The sequence below is a fragment of the Quercus robur genome, chromosome 4 (genome assembly GCF_932294415.1).
Source record: "Quercus robur chromosome 4, dhQueRobu3.1, whole genome shotgun sequence".
Classification (NCBI taxonomy): Eukaryota; Viridiplantae; Streptophyta; class Magnoliopsida; order Fagales; family Fagaceae; genus Quercus; species Quercus robur.
In genome coordinates, this window is record NC_065537.1 from 42,301,823 (window position 1) to 42,318,667 (window position 16,845).

The 16,845-nt window shown below is 31.7% G+C and overlaps 1 protein-coding gene across 1 annotated transcript; it reads right to left on the reverse strand.

Annotated features, from left to right (window-relative positions):
- Window positions 1-148: 148 nt before the first annotated feature.
- Window positions 149-16,407, reverse strand: LOC126721859 (disease resistance protein RUN1-like). The gene is made up of 12 exons (XM_050424935.1): window positions 15,944-16,407; window positions 9,835-10,948; window positions 9,383-9,655; window positions 8,375-9,286; window positions 7,325-8,275; window positions 7,061-7,208; window positions 6,084-6,256; window positions 5,132-5,250; window positions 4,951-5,048; window positions 4,745-4,826; window positions 2,779-2,834; window positions 149-711 (listed from the first exon to the last, which is right to left on the reverse strand). Exons 1-5 carry the CDS (start codon window positions 16,405-16,407, stop codon window positions 7,760-7,762), a joined length of 3,279 nt encoding a protein of 1,092 aa, XP_050280892.1. The 3' UTR covers window positions 149-711; window positions 2,779-2,834; window positions 4,745-4,826; window positions 4,951-5,048; window positions 5,132-5,250; window positions 6,084-6,256; window positions 7,061-7,208; window positions 7,325-7,759.
- Window positions 16,408-16,845: the final 438 nt, after the last annotated feature.

A 16,845-nucleotide genomic window follows, 5' to 3' on the forward strand; every position in this document is an offset into this window, starting at 1 on the left:
TCTTCCATCAGATATGTTTTTCCATCAATCATAATGATAATAATAAACATCCAACTAAGTCATTAACGATAACCATTTCAAGGACATTATATTATGGAATAAAGATTATATCAACTTTATTCTTGAACCAGAAGAATAAACAATGCAATTTTGCCATAATCAGGTATTATCTCATTAAACTTTCTCCAACAGCCTTCAACTTACGTCATTTCATATACAAATGGGAGGGAGAAGTCCAAAAACAGAAGAAAAGAAATTAAAAATAAAAACATGATACACCAAAATTAAATGCCGTATGATCCTTGCCAGGTCCTCCTAGGGAAAAGATATTAAATACAAAAAGAGAGACAGAACACATTACAAAGAAAACTTAAATACTTTATAATCTTCCACCCATGGACACACCAAAAGAAAAGTGATCCATCAAAAATAAATACATCATAATCCTCCCAAAAAAGATCAACCAAGACCACCATGTAAATGGCATGGTAAACAATACTCTGTCATCAAGATGTCAAATGAAGGTCATGGATAGGATTACCAAAGAAATCTGAAGTGAAAAGTTTTGTATTAGAATTATGTTGAAACTAATCAACAAAGAAATTCTTTGAACTGCTAAAAGACCTACACCACCTTCCATCTACAAATCAGCAAAGTAACTCTTCAAACTACTAAAATTGGTTCCTTTAATTGCACTTTCTCTCTTGGTACCTGAAAGATTCAAACATTGAAATCAAATATACACATAGACGCTCTCAATTAAATACAGTCACCTTGATCCCACTAAATTATTGATAGGTATGTGATATTCCCTCAAAATAGTTAATGTGCAAAGGATCAAAAAGCGATAAATGACCCTTAGTATTAGCATTTGAAAAGACAAATTAGCATGCTTATAAGAAAAAAATGATAATAAAATTGGTCATTTACAAGGATCAATTACAGAGTCAATCATCTAAACAAGCTATAAGAAAAAATTGTGAGTTGTTCAGATTCAATACAAAAAAAACAATAAGCAGAAGTCCAAATTATAAACCTTGTGTTGGTTGCAAATTCTATTGCAAAGCCAAATGTTAATTCCTAATGAATGAATGTACTTTTCATTGGTCTTCAAAGCAATCATAAACGCATATGTAATTTTCATTGGCTTTCAAAGCAATCATAAATGCATATGTACTCGTAACAATAATTTGCACCATATCTCAAGGTAAGATCATGGTGCATAAAGCATAAAGAAATATTTATTTTAATTCAGTTTTATTTAATTTTGGAAGTCAATTTTGTTTTATTTTAAGTCTTAGAAGTTAATTGGTTTTATTTATTTCCTAGAGTCAAGGTTATTTTTATAAATCATTTTATTGGGATTTCCCAAATCAATTAGAATTAGGGTTTCATAAGTCATATAGAATTATGTTTTTGTCATAGTAATCTATATTTTACATCTTTGGAGACAAGTTACAATTTGCTTGATTAATATAAATTTCTCTTGGAAATTTTTCAATGGTCTAGTGTTGACTCCTGCCAATCCTAGTTGCTTACTCCTAGGTCTTCTATCTCATTTGGTGTTCACTCCAAACAACCCTGGTTGCTGACACCTAGGTGATCGTTATTGTGTTTCCATTTTTCAATTTTCATGGTATCAAATTTTGATTTTTTCCTATATCATAACAAGTGACAAGTAAACAAACACTCATTTGGGGATTATTTGAGCTTTTTATACAGCCAAAAAGAATACTGGGGTGTTCAAAGCTTTAAACTACAGCCCCATCCCTTGGCCAAGTTGCCACCAAAATTTTGAATAGAACAAGATTATTCAAGAAAATATTATTTTGTCAATCACAGGTAAACAACAGTTTTAAACACATCTTCAAATGAATTTGTTTAAAAGCATTCCAATTAAATAATCTTTGACAGGCTTATCCAAAAAATTAAATAAATTCTTTGATGAAGATAACAAGGGTTTTCTCAATAGATCAAAGGTAAGATATTTTTTCACATAAAATCCCCTAAAAGATTTATACACTAATATTTGGATCACTATTTTCCACGTCCATCTATCAACACTATCATATCATAGTTGCCACAGTAGCTTGACTGGTTAGACTTTTTTCCAGAACCTCACAGTAAATCATCTAAATCCCAAGCTTTTAGGAATAATGCCAGATAGGTTGTTTTTGCATAAAAGCATCAAGAATACTACTCCAATTAGATGTTTGTGTAGTTTAAGGCATGGCCCTCTCCTCTGTGTTTGATAGCATTAGGTAGTCCTAAGTGGCTTCTGGTTTGGGCCAGGTTGTTTCTCTATTTCTTTCTGTAGATTGTTTCTACCTTCTTTAATTAAAGTTATGTTCATTTATTAAAAAGAAATAGATTCCCATAGTTGCATCAAGAACTTCAAAGAATTGATGGTTGCTCATAATACAAAGAAAATATTGCATCTTTTAAATATACATTCTTTATTTTTTGATCGGTAAGTTACACATGCATTTGCTAGGTGTTGAGTCTATTATCTCAACCGTGGTTAAAAGATATAAGTTCACAATAAAATGTGGGCAAAGTTTCCTTCGACATTAACACACACACACACACACACACACACACACACACATATATATATATACAACTGCACTGTAATGACAAAAACTTGAACCATGAGGGCAGATGCAACCCATTTGACCAATGAAGCATCCAACAATAATTTATATTTACCAAATTCTCTACAGGTTTCATGTTATCGTATAGACATATAATGAAAGAGAGAAAGAAAGAGATTCACACCTTCAACATCTGTTCACATGCCATACTGCCAAGAAATTTTCTGTTGTGGCAAAAAGCTACAAGACAGACATAGATTACAAAACTTAGTATAATGATCAATAGCTGCTAGTCCTGAATAAGAATAGTGAGGATAAAGAAGAGGGATATCAATGACAAAATTTACATCTTAAACTAAAAATATGGTGTCTTGGTACTAATTACGAACACAACTTTACACTTTAATAGACGGTTGATACACCAAAATGAAAGTTTCACCACACACACACACACACACACATATATACATGGTGAAAATTCAATTAATACATCTACAGATAATTCTCTTTATTAGTAATTTACATGTGCACTTGGTTGGTCTTATAACCCATAGCTTCACCCTCCATTTTACTCCTTTTTTTATTAAAAAAAAAAGAGTAGTGCTTCACTACATGTACCCATAATCTTAAACTCACAACCTCACCCTTCACCTTACCTTTATAAAAGTAGTGCTTCACTAATAGCCAAACAAACAACTGTAGCATTGTGGAGCACATTATAGGTAAAAACAATTCAAAAAGGTTTTCCCAATTTAATCTCTACTAAGAAGTGCAGCACTCCTCAATTGATTTCTATTGCTTTTACTCCCTTCAGTCATGATTAGTGCTTGTAAATTATAACAAACAGTTTATAGGATCCCTGTTTCCATGTGATTGCTGCATCTCTACAAATAGCAAACAGGTAACAATGGGAATGGGGGACTCAGGACTTTACTAACATTAACACTTATTGCTTCATGGAGCACTTCGTTTCTATGGATCCAATAGGCCAGAGAGTGTTGGCAAAGATGAAAGTGAAATGATAACACATCTTGTGCTTTGTACACTCTATCCAACCAAATAGCAACCCAATTCTGAATTGACTATGTAATTCACAGGTAATAAGTAGGTAGTCCAAGGACTCCTCTATTGTAGCACAGAAAGGAAAAGAAGCATCATTGATAAAACTCGTCTTAGCAAACTCCCTTCTCATAGGAAGACTATCATTTAATAGTTTTAATACAAAAAGTAAGGACTTTGAAAGGTAGTTTAACTCTCAGAAGGCAACCCACATCTGAGAACTATATCTGAGTTCTACTTCTTCCATCGGAGCATTCACTATAGAGAAGCAAATAGACTTGCATGACTCTAAAGAGAAATGACAAATTCATGGGACCAATCAATTTATTTGCAACTCCCAACCTAGGAGGCTTCTTAACAATAGATTTGGTTACATCATGTGCAAATAATAACATCACCAATGTGCTATTCCATTGTGATGCTACTTGATCAACAAAATTACACACCCTTGAAATATCTATTCTCCAAAACACATGGGATCTTACTTTAGGCCAAAAGTTAGGGTTGATAGGAAGAGAGTTCCCAATTCCCACTATCCATTTAGCTTCTAAAAGAATAGATCCCAATGCATTTAGTCATAAACAAACTTAGTAATCCCAATTATTTCAACTGGAAATCATCTTCCTTTGGCAACCTCTCCCAGATTTCCACCAATTAGTTGCTTGAGTAGCTAATATTGAAACTTTATTAAGTCAGTACTTTTCTAGTAAGACCTAGCTTGGGTTTATCAGGTTAAAAATAATGAAATATCACCAGAAAAATCAAAATCTCAACAAACACCCATCTCAATTTTTGGCCAAGAAAATTAAGGAAGAGAACACCTACAAGGCATATCATAGGTCTTATGTTTTAAATATCTTTTTCTCACTAGACAGGGTTCATAAGTTACGAGAATTTCGTTTATCTTGTCCAAAATAATGGAACAACGGAAAATCTCTTAACATAATTAGTTGGCACTTTTCAAGCAGAACAAATATCTTTTTGGTTTAAAAGAATCAAATTATTGTCTTAATATTTGAATTCAAAAGGTGAACTTATTTTTAGTACTTCAAAAGATGCCTTCTAGAACATAATGCAAATAAGTTACCAACCTTTTTAGCTGTAGAAGTGTAACATCTTGATGACCTTAACATAGCTATAGCCTATAGTCCTTTGTAATAGTTGCTCCACAATCTTAGTCAAACATACAAACAAACAAAGATTTAAAACAAATAATTTCTATAAATAGAATTAAATTTCTAAATCATAATTGACTGAATAATAAAATTTTAGTTTATGCCATAGCATAGGAGCTTACTTTTCACCTTACAATCCAACATGTCTCCTTCTTAAGTGTTGAAGTTGATTTGAGCACCAAAAAGGGTAAAGAGGTATGGGTTTTGTAGCTATCAGGTGCTATAAAATGGAAGGCAAAATTGGTTAAAGAGATTTTCAAAGTATGTATGTTCCCATCCAAAAAAGAGAAGTAGAGTATGTACTTTGTGCTGATTCTCCCATTCCTGAATATTCACCAGAACATCACTAAAGCAGGGGATCTGCAAAACAGCTTTTGTACAGTGATGCCTCAGCGGTTTTGAACTCCCTTGAACAAGACAAACTAAAACCGAAAAGAAAAAACAAAAATAGTCCTTTAGACTGATAGGACCTTTCAAGAATTTATCACAGTAAGCATTACTTGATTCATCTTGCATTTATAGATCTAAGGTATTGTGGTCTCTAAGAATTGAACCTGAAACATCTAAATCTATTTAACATTAAATTTTATATCATAAAAATAGGATACATAGAAAAAAATGATACAAATTGAAAAATAAAAAACAAAAAATTGTACAGAACATAAAAATCTTAATCACATCTGGTTTTTAACTTGCAAAGGATATGGACCTAAATTGTTGCAGGCCATTTCTCAAAATTTACATTTTCTTACACATTCTATCCAAATCTAGAAGTTCTCAACAATAAAACTAAATTAGAAAAGATAAAAATATGGAGAAGAATAGTAAGCATAGGAGGAGCAATGGAATCAATAAAAAAATGTTCTTTATACGAATTAGTTAGAAGATTAATAGTTTGTCTGCAAGCATTTCATGTTTGGATGCACACTTTCATTGTAGTTTGTTTGGCATTAGAAAAGAAGTAAGCAAAAAAGGTTAAGGAGAATTATAGATAAGCATAATTTTTTATGAATGAATGAATGTATTCGGGTAACAAACCATACAAATAGCATAACAAATAGAGCAAGCATCAAACTAAATAGCAACTAAACTGAACTTGCAAATAATCAAACAAGAACCCTACAATTGTGGCTATCATCAAAAATAGAGAAATTCACCCCAATTAATATAAAGACTATTTGGTAACAAAATTTTCCCTCTTCACAAATTCAACCTAGGCCTTAATGTCTCTTCTAATCATAAGGAGAATAATCACCTTAGATTTGACATTGCCATTGAATACAGGAGCATTTCTTTGAAGCCAAACATAAGAAACCATTATAGACCAAGCAAGTTTGCATATGACCTGTAAAAAAATTTTACCCTTCATACATAACCACTTAATGCATGCTATATACCACTTAATGATTCCTACTCGCAAGGTAGCTCCTGCATAAGACACATAACATTTCAGCTTAATCATTTAAATAGCCTATCTCATGTGGAATGTTTCCCTGATCAAGAAAACAAAATAAGGGAATGTTAGGAATAATATATGAATGCAATATCAATTTCAACTACTTCACTTTAGGAAATCTAGTTCAAGCTGATTTTCAGCAGAACTGCAAAGTTCAGCATTTTCTTCTAAATATGAATTAATCTCACTACGTATTACTCATAACATGGCTCAATGCATTATCTATTATTCTTTAATTAGAAGGGAAAATGCAATTATTTCTTAAATGAAATCAAACATTTAAGGAAATTAAGCAATAACGCACTAAAGTCACCAACTCTTGTTAAAAAGAATAATAATAATAATGGTAAATGAAATCAGGATAGCTTTCTTTGCAACATAATATAGTGATTCTCTATTCCTTCTCTCCACGTTCATATATCAAAACCTGAAGATTGTAATTAACAAGAATCTTATAAAGTCTATTCCTTCAAGTTGATTTATGGCTCACCCGACTTCTACATATAACCTTAATATCATCTTGAATCTTCATTCAAATTGAACTCAAGCATTTCATTTTTCGGTCAGAAAGTAATAATATATAGATTCAGCATACATAGCAAATATATGTTATAAAAACCGTCATATAGATTCTAGTACATTTCTATATTAATATATGCATTCACGAAAGCAACAAAAAAAAAATGGAACATGAAAAACAAAAGCCAAATTGAAAATGTAAGGATATGGTACATAACCCAAACATAAAACCAAGAAAGGGAGAAATCGGGCCTTACTATCAACAACAGAGGTATTGAGCTATTCCAAAACATTGAAGGTAACCTTACTTGGCACTTGATTGATGCTAAGCTAAGCAAAAAACATTACAAGGTGGAAAAGGATCTTGGGGCCTCCAATTACCACAACAGCAGCAAGTCCAGGTAACTGCATTACAATAAATGAATAAAAGAAATTAATACTTATTTTATAATTTATAATTACAATTAAATTCATGATTTCCCAATGAGTGAAGAGAGAGAGAGATAGAAAGAGAGAGGCACCTATATATGTAACTGAAGGAGGCAAACCTTAGTAGAGAAAGGTGGCAGTGTGTCTTCAAGGATATTCTCTTCTCTTAAATCATAATTATGTGATGTTTGCAAAATGAAGAAGAAGAAGAAGAAGAAGAGATTGAAAAAGGATGACGAAAATAGCAAGTGTTAAGAGAAGCTTTATCTTTAGCCCAGTCTTGCCACATGGAAGGGGTTGGAGTCGAATTCTTATTTGCCGTCGCAGTCGGATTCTGGCACGCCTGGAATGTCCTCCACTGTTGGAAACCCCATGATCTAAATCTGAACAATAAGAAGTGGAGGAAACCGGTGGCAAAGGTAGTTGTTCAGTGTCATCCAGAACTGAGGAAGACTCACAAGTGCTATCCAAAATCTGGGTCACTGAAGATGAACCCAAATCAAATCCATCTGTAAATCCCAAATATGTTAGATCCATTGGAGGAGAGACCCGTCTCTGATTTCTAATGGGCGACAACAAATGCATTCTACATGGACCCCCATCCATTTTATGCAGTCAGTGTTATCATCTGATGGATGACACTGAACAACTTCACGTACAACTTCAATGTGATTCACTCCAGATGGATGTGATTCATAATATAACCCACGAGATACACAAATAAACCACAGATGATCACACGTATCTTCCATGGGTGAATAAAAGGTACTTGCGTCGTCTAAGTCACTGTCGTCTTCTGCCTCACCATTGATGAGAACCTTCAACTGACACGTTACTGATCCATATGAATTCATCCCTTGAAGAGCAATAAAGACACCAAATTTTGGAATTTCAGGTCCAACCAAGAATGATATGGAATTTCCAACACTCTGATGATGGTTCGATTTGAACCACATTGGAATCTTATCTCCTGGTATTAGAATTCCACAATCATGGTCAAAGAATACATTGCTTCTTGGTATAATCCCTAGAAATTCCCCACACTGCTTGCATTGGCAAATACAATACAAGAAATTGAAATTTAGAAAATCTCATCATACGTAATTGAGAAAAGTAACAATAATTGAGAGATAGAAAGAGACCTGATCTAATAATCTCCGTGATGATTGTAGATCCAACGAACGGCACCCCCGTGCTTCCAGTTTTACTATAGATTGTGGAAGCCTTGGAATTTCCTGAAGCTGCTTGCAATTAGTTAGATCAAGAAATTGTAATCTAGTAAATTTGGTAATGCTTTCAGTTACGGTCACCACATTGGAGTAACTTAGATTTAGATCTTCCAATACCGGGAAGTGATTGGGCTTCAACCAAATATTTAAATCAACCGTATTTCTATCAAAATAGCTTAGATCTAGATCTGTCAAACTCTTAAACCCATATTGCAAAAAGCTGAGATCTAGGTTTTGAAGTACAGGTAGATGAAAAGTATTGGGCCTACTGGTTTCATTACGTAGCTCTAGAGTATCCAATACCGGGAAGTAATCGGGCCTCAACCAAATATATAAATCAACCATATTTCCATCAAAACTGCCGAGATCTAGATCTGTCAAGCTCTTAAACCCATATTGCGCAAAGCTGAGATCTAGATTTTGAACCCCACGTAGGGATAAATCCGAAAGCCCACTGGTGAGATACTTTAGTGATGAGGGCAATTTGCTAATACGAGTACGACTCAAACTTAATGTTAAGTTCTTCAAACATTTCATTTCTGGATGAATCTGGGGGAACTTTTTAAGCCTTTTGCAGCCATCTAGAGTTAAATACTTAAGAGATTTCAAATTGAGCTTGCTGGGAAGAATTTTGAGCTTTTTGCAACCATCAAGTTCCCAACCTTTAAGCTTATCAAGTAATCCAATGTTGTCATGGACCTCAGTTAAATTTACACAACCACCCAATTTCAATGTCTCTAAGTTTGGCGCGCGAAAACCAGGAAGTTTTCTAATGAATTCACACCCCCTCAAATTAATACTTTTTATATTTTCATACAAATACTCCTGTAAGGGGGAAAAAAAGAAAATTATTATTTTCCTGAAATTCTAAATTAATATTTAAAGAAATCAAAATTCAAAAATACAATTAAACATTGATACCTCCTTAAATATCTTCTTCAATCTAATGCAACTTCCCCGCATCTCGAGTGCAACAAGTTGTTGAGGGCAATAGTTGGATGGAAAGTCAAAAGGATATTTTGGCCATTCAAGAAGCCTTAGTCCACTAGGGAGATATGTAAGTGCTTCAGAAATTTCAACATTATCAACCATAAGAAATATGAGATTTTCCATCATTTTGAAAGCTTCAGGGTGTAATCGCACTTTCACTGGAGTAGGTGAATACAGCATTATACCACGAATATAATCAGAGCCCTGGTTGGATAAACATTAAGAAACCCAAATATCACAATAGAATTTACCAAAACTAATTGGATTTTTTTTTTTTTTTTTTTTTTTTTGTGCAATGTTAAAAAGAAACCATATCAAAGGGAAAAATTATTACTTCTTCCTTGGGAAAGAAAAAGAAGAAGAAGAAGAAGAAGAAATTATACCTTATTTCCAAGTAGTACTTGAATAGCATCCTCATAATTGCATAACCTGCTACGTTTTCTGGGATTATTTGACGATTCCTGCTGAACAATTTTCATACCCATTTGTTGTATCAAGTCATGCAACGACAATTTGCCATATCGATCAATAGTTATGAGGGATTTATGAACAAGTATTGGAATACCAGACTTTGGATATAAATTGCACTTGTCTAGTATATTTTCGACAAAATCTTTAGACCTTCCCTTGAAGAAACATGAAATATCAAGAAATATATTCTTTTCGTTTTCTTCCAATCCATCATAACTTACCTCAAGTATTTTATTAATTCTTTCATCGGGATATTTTTCATATTTACGTAGTGTACTTTCCCATATAGGTTTTGTTTCCCCACACAAATTAGAACCTATTATTTCTAGAGCTAATGGAAGACCTTTGGCATAATACAAGACTTGATTTGTAAGTTCAGAATATTCTTCATCGGGCTCGACTTTTTGGAAAGCATATTGACTAAAGAGTTCAAGAGCTTCATGATTGTCTAATTCCTTGACCTCATAATTTTTAGTTGTACAAACTTTTCCAGGAGTAGTTAGCAAGTGTTTATCTCTTGTTGTTATAATGACTCTACTTCCTGATACCAACCAATCATGTTTTCCAAGAAAATTTTCTATTTGTTTTGATTCATTCACATCATCAAGAACCAAAAGAACCCTTTTACTACGAAGCCTTTCCTTTATCACATTAATTCCTTCGGATACATTGTTCACCTTCAAATGTTGGTTTGGTAAGATTTTAGAAAGAATTTTCTCTTGTAGCTTAATTGTGCCATCATCTGTCCTTGAATTTTCTCTAACATTTTCTAAAAAGCAGCTTCTTTCAAAATTATCAACAATGTTGTTATAAACAGCTTTTGCGATTGTAGTCTTACCTATTCCCCCAAGACCATGAATTCCTACCATACGTACATCATTCGACTTAATATCTATAAGAGATTCTACATCCTTGGCACGAGAATTTACTCCAACAGAGTATTTGGCAACATATAAGAGTTTTCCCATTATTTTGAATGTTGAAATCTCTTCAATAATTTCTTGGATAAATTTAGTTTCCGAACCGCTGCCATTGACAAAGCATAAGAGACATAAGTTCAACTAGTTGGAAATATAAATATGAAAATATACTAAATTTAAGATGTCTAATCTATGCACTGCAGCTCACACATCTAATCTTTTCTTTTCCTTTTTTTTTTTTTTTTTTTTTTTTGAGAGAGTTTCAATTATGGTGTCTACTCCCAATGGTGCAGCATAAGAGACATAAGTTCAACTAGTTGGAAATATAAATATGAAAACATATTAAATTTAAGATGTTGTCATAAATTTAAGATGTCTAATTTCTGCACATCCACTCCTGATGGTACTCTTTATCATCAGACCAAAACACTAATTAATTTTTGGGTGTAGATGGGGATTGAACCACAGATCTCTTATTCAACTATCAGAAACTTTATCAGTTGAGCTAATTGAAACCTACAACTCACACATCTAATCTAGTATATACTAATATCTTTCTTTTTTTTTTTTGAAATAATAAAAGAATTTCTATATTATGTAACTCTCATAGACTGCCTCATTTAGCGCAAAAGTGTAGGATTGTAGCCATAAATTTTTTTTGGGGACAACTTGTGAGACTAATTTATTAGTCTATACAAACTTCTATACACATGCACAAACACAAACATCTATTCACACACATAAATTAGTATCCTCCATAATAAATCCTTAATATTTCCATTTTTAATATAAGTCACCAAATTGTCTACCAAAGTGAGTAAAAAATTTTCAATTGAACTAATGAAGTATTCAATGACATGAATAATCCAAAACATTAATAGACACAAAAACACATTTTACGATAAAAAGTGAATGTGAGGGAAAAAAAAAAAACATTCTCTGTAACTGCTAGAACAATTGAATAATTTTTTTAAGAGTATCATTGGACTTACTCAAATATTTGTCACCGCTAAGTCCCATTTTTGTAGGCTAATTATTAAAATGTTAAATATTTGCATATATAGTAAAAAAAAAGATATTTTAAAATTTTTGGGAGGATTTTAGCCCCCACTTAAGCATGTAGCTCCACCTTGGCCAAGTGATAAGTGATATAACTAATTTTACGCAAATCTATAATCCTACCACTTAGATAAGACTTATTTAACATTAAATGTTAATCTACACTCCTACTGCTACAAGACTTCCTATGCCAAAAAATTTATTTTTTGCTCCAACTTTGAACACACCAGGGGGGTAAAAAAAACTGAAAACGTTTGGAGTTATGCCAAATGTACACACAGGAACCCAAATGGAGAAATAAAAAAATCCCACAAATCAATTTCAAATGGCACAACCTTCACAACTATAAATCAACTCACAGACGAGCTTTGCCCCTTTTGTTTCTATAGTGAATTACAGAGGAAAAATAAGGGAGGTTTGTGCATCTAAACAAGAGGGAAGGTCAGTGTAATTTTTCAATTAAAAAAGTGTCACTGGAATCAGAAAATGAAAATTGAAAATATCTAAAAGGTTTTCTCTTCTTGTTTTTTTGCTTTTTAAATTGATATATCAATTTTTAACTTTCCAAGCTCTGGTTTGGATTTACTGCTTCTTATTTTGAAAGTTGAAAATTGTTCATGATATCATTAATTGGAAGGATCAGTAGTGATGAATTTTAGGATGAGATGACAGACATTTAGTATACTGACTCATTTGATGAATTAAGGCCCATCTCTCGTAAATTATTTTCATCCAAATGCATCTTGTGGCACCCAAATTTATTAAGGATCATACTAATGAGTACCCTTAGGGCATTAGTTAACAATCCATTTTAGAAAAATTTTGACACCACTTTTATGGGAAATGAAAAAAACCTGTCAAAACATTAATTTTTTTTTTTTCTTTTCCCATAAAAACTTTCTTTAAATGAATTATTAACCAATGCCCTAAGGGTATTTGTTAGCATTTTCCATTTAGAAAATCTTGAATTGTGTAAGATTGTGGTATTTAATCTTGAAGGACTAAAGGTTGATGATGACCCCTAGAGAGCTCTTGCTCAATTAAAAACTTTATTACGGTTTTTATCTATGCTTACATGTACGAGGAAGAATGTTTCACAAGGAATTCAGCACTTTCAAAACCTAACATCATAGAAAGAGGAACTATGGGGACTTGGGATTATCTCTCTCCCTCTTTGAATAACTTTTAAATCTCAAGGATCAATAATACAAAATTGATAGCACATAGATTAGTTTAAAACTAACTCAAAGACAAGGATCTTTTTGCATCTTAACCTTGTGTTAAACAAAATAAAAAAAATCAAGTTGTCAAACAAGATTTTTCTTAAAATCTGGCTACCAAACAAAGCTGATATTGAAGTATTCGATAGAGTTCTTTTTTTTGGATGTGAGAGACCGGAACAAGTTTCATCATTTTGCAATGTGAGATACTTTTTTCCTATGATTACGTTCAATAAAAAGACATGGCTAAGTTTCAGAAGATGGGCTATATCCATGGATTTTTGCTGAATGGGCCGGAAATACTTAGGGGGCACTTAGTTCGCTATGATGTGATGTGACATTAATATTTTTGGTTTATTTTATTTTTTTCTAACATTACCATAATCTAAAATTATAAAACATATCACATCACCTTAATTTAATCACATTCCTAAATAATGTAATGTTGTATTTTTGTATTAAGATTACATTAATATAAGATTATAATAATGTAATATTACGGTGTAATATAACATCATGATGAATCAAACGCCCCCTTTAAAGTATGTAATTGAAAATTAATTACTCTATCATAGCTAGAAGGGCGTAGTTTCATAATTGCTTTTATTATAGACATTTTTTTCATATTTTTAAATCTTAGGTTGTGTTTGGTATTGGCTAAAAAAGTCAGTTTTTTTTTTTACAATTTAGCTTATTTTTGTTACTATTCAACTTATTTTTGCGATTATTCATAAGTCACATTGCACTTTTTGGTACTATTTATGAGTCTTACTATACTATTTCATCTAATTTTTAGCTTTATCTACCGTACTTTCAATAAAAAGTTTTAAATTTTAGCTAAATAAGTTGTTTGAAAACGGACACTTAATTTAAGCAAATTAATTTATAATAGGCCCCTAAATATTTAATTAAAGTCTTAGGCAGTGATACTAAGGTTGGGTAGTATCGGTTTCTATCATTTAGTACTTTTATGCAAAATTTGACTGCCATAGGGCATGTTAAAACATAATAAATACTGCACTAATTTTTTTGGAAAAAAAAAAAGAAGCAAAACCCTTAGTTAAAAGTGCTCTTTTTTTATTATTAGTGATGAATACATATGAAAAGTCATGAGATGGAAAACAGGAAAAACAATTTCCACTTTCACTGAAAAAATTTAAGGTGAAAACATATGAAAAATAAAACAGTTTTTTATTTTTTTTTGGAGTGTCAATTATAAATGTCAAAAATTGTTTGCATGGTTGAATTGACTAGCTGTTAACCTGCACAATACACATAAAAATCTCATATAAAAGATAAAATAATATATATATATACATACATATATATATATATATATATATCTTGGAAGCTAAAATAGAAAAAAATATTAATTCTTTAAATAAAACCTAAAATTTTGTGCATCATCATAGAATTCTATAAAATGGAATTCTTTTTCAAAACAACCTTTCTCAAAATCAAAATTTTTTCTTCCTAATATCCAAAACATATAAAATGTATTTAATAAATTTACAAATGAAAGAAAACTATCTCTCCCTAATATACAAAACACCAAAAATAAATTATTAAAAAAAACCATAAAGACTTTCAGAATCCGAAATCCAACAAAATCACAATTCAAAATAAAACATATTATTTATAACTTTATTTATAAACAGAGCTAGCTTCATAGCATTGATTTATCTAGTATCCCACTCTTTTATTTATTTTTTTCCCCTTCTTTTAATTGCATCATTTGTAAACCAAAATTTAGATTCACACTCAAGTGGTGAATAAAATGTTGCATAAGATAATATTTCAAACAACAATTACAGGAATTTTGATGATCATTTATGCTATTACAATTGGAAGAGGTGAATAATTGATATCTATAATTCATCATCAACACAAAAAAAAAAAAATAAATAAATAAAAAAATAAAAAAATAAACATTTGGAATATAAAATATAAAACAATTGAAACAATTGAAAAAACAAAACAATTGGTAAAATGTAAAATAGAAACAAACAGAAAACTATTAAACAAAATAAATATACTTCTAGGAAATGAAAAATCATTCCAATCAAGATATATATTCTTCTCTTTGTACTTCTCGTATTTCTATTGGATTATTTAAGAAATTCATGCTAGCATAATTTCCTTTAATTAATCCATTGCCACACTAAAAGATTTCTTTTTTTTTTTTTTTTCATTTTATACTTACTGATCTAACTCTATATAGTATAAAGACATATACGATGGTATGTTTGTTTTAGTCAAACCTACTATACCAGAGCTTAATAAAAATGAAAACAAAAAAATTAGTTTAAAAATGGGAAACAAAACAACAAAACACTAAAAGATATGTGCCAAACTGTGCAAAACACATCCAAGGGTAAGATTATATATGGAGTATGAAAAACATAAAATAGACAAATTTTAGCAAATGTGATGTGAAAATGTAATCGATAGTAACAAAAAGAATTGAGAAGTATTATTCAAATATTTGAGAAGTATTTTTTTGTGAGGAGATGGATCTTGAAATTTGGGGGGTTTTCTGAGTTTTTTTTGTTTCGCCCGGCATCTATTTTCCGGCCGAAACCCGGTATTTATCCCGGTATGCCCGAAACGGCTCCGGTACGGCCGGTATTTAAACCTTAACGAAACAAGAGCATTTCTGTACCGGCCTAAGCATCGGTACAGCAAATTCCGGCGGTACCGGCCGATACGGTACGGTACGAAATTAACTTACTTGATTAAACTACCTCAGTAGTAGAAGACATTATCAAAATAAAATACTTTCTTAAATTCATTAAAGAATGAGCCTATTATAAAATACGTACCCTTTGTAATGGCATCCAGACAAATGACCAACTTCATTTAGAGCTGCTTTCCAATTTTGCACCTTATCCTTGAATTTTTCTTCATGTTTACTTAAGTTGTCTCCAAACTTTTGCTCTTGTTTACGTACTTCCGACGGTTCCACTTCGTAAAAAACCGGCAACACGAACTGGCCATCTTTCTTACATTTGAGAATATAGTCAAGTTCATCCAAACACCAAGTAGAAGATGCATAGTTTTCAGAAAGTACAACAATTGAAATCTTGGACATTTCAATTGTTTTGAAAAGTTGTTCTGAAACTATTTCTCCTCTTTGAAGGTTATTATCAATGAAGGTGTAAAAGCCTGCGTTACACAAAGCTTCATATAAATGGCTTACAAATTTATTACGGGTATCTTCACCTCTAAAACTCAAGAATATATCATATTCCTGTTTGCGAGTAGAAAAATTGGTGAGGTTAGCCATAGGTATGATATGTTAACTAAAGATTGAGAAGATGCAGAAAGAGGAGAAGGTAAGAAAGATTAAAGATGTGATGAAATGGGATTTTTTTTTTTTTTTTTTTTTTTGTGGGGTTTTTTTGGATGAAGATGAAATGAGAATTATGAAAGATAAGTAAACAGGTGCAGTTTGAGTGGAGATTCACGGATGAGTTGAGAGCTCTAAATTTGAAAGGTTAAAACAAGTGCGTTTGATTGGGAAATTGATGAAAGAAAGATAATTTTCACCAGGTGTGCAATATGAGAGAAGAAAAGAAGTCTTCGGTGGCTCCTAATGGACACCGAAAGAGGTATTTATACAAAGAACAAGAGAGCAAATTCTCTTTCCTCTTTTGCCTGTCAACTCCTCCTACATTCAGGTACTAAATGAGTAAATTCACATTTTTCATTCTTTGAAATTAAA

Bases quoted from the DNA above. Each gene is read 5' to 3' on its own strand.
- LOC126721859 (XM_050424935.1), bottom strand. From the start codon at position 16,407: ATGGCTAACCTCACCAATTTTTCTACTCGCAAACAGGAATATGATATA. The intron at 9,287-9,382 runs GTATCAATGTTT...TCCCCCTTACAG, and splicing joins TGAAGAAGATATTTAAGGAG to GAGTATTTGTATGAAAATAT. The intron at 8,276-8,374 runs GTCTCTTTCTAT...CAATGCAAGCAG, and splicing joins CACGGAGATTATTAGATCAG to TGTGGGGAATTTCTAGGGAT.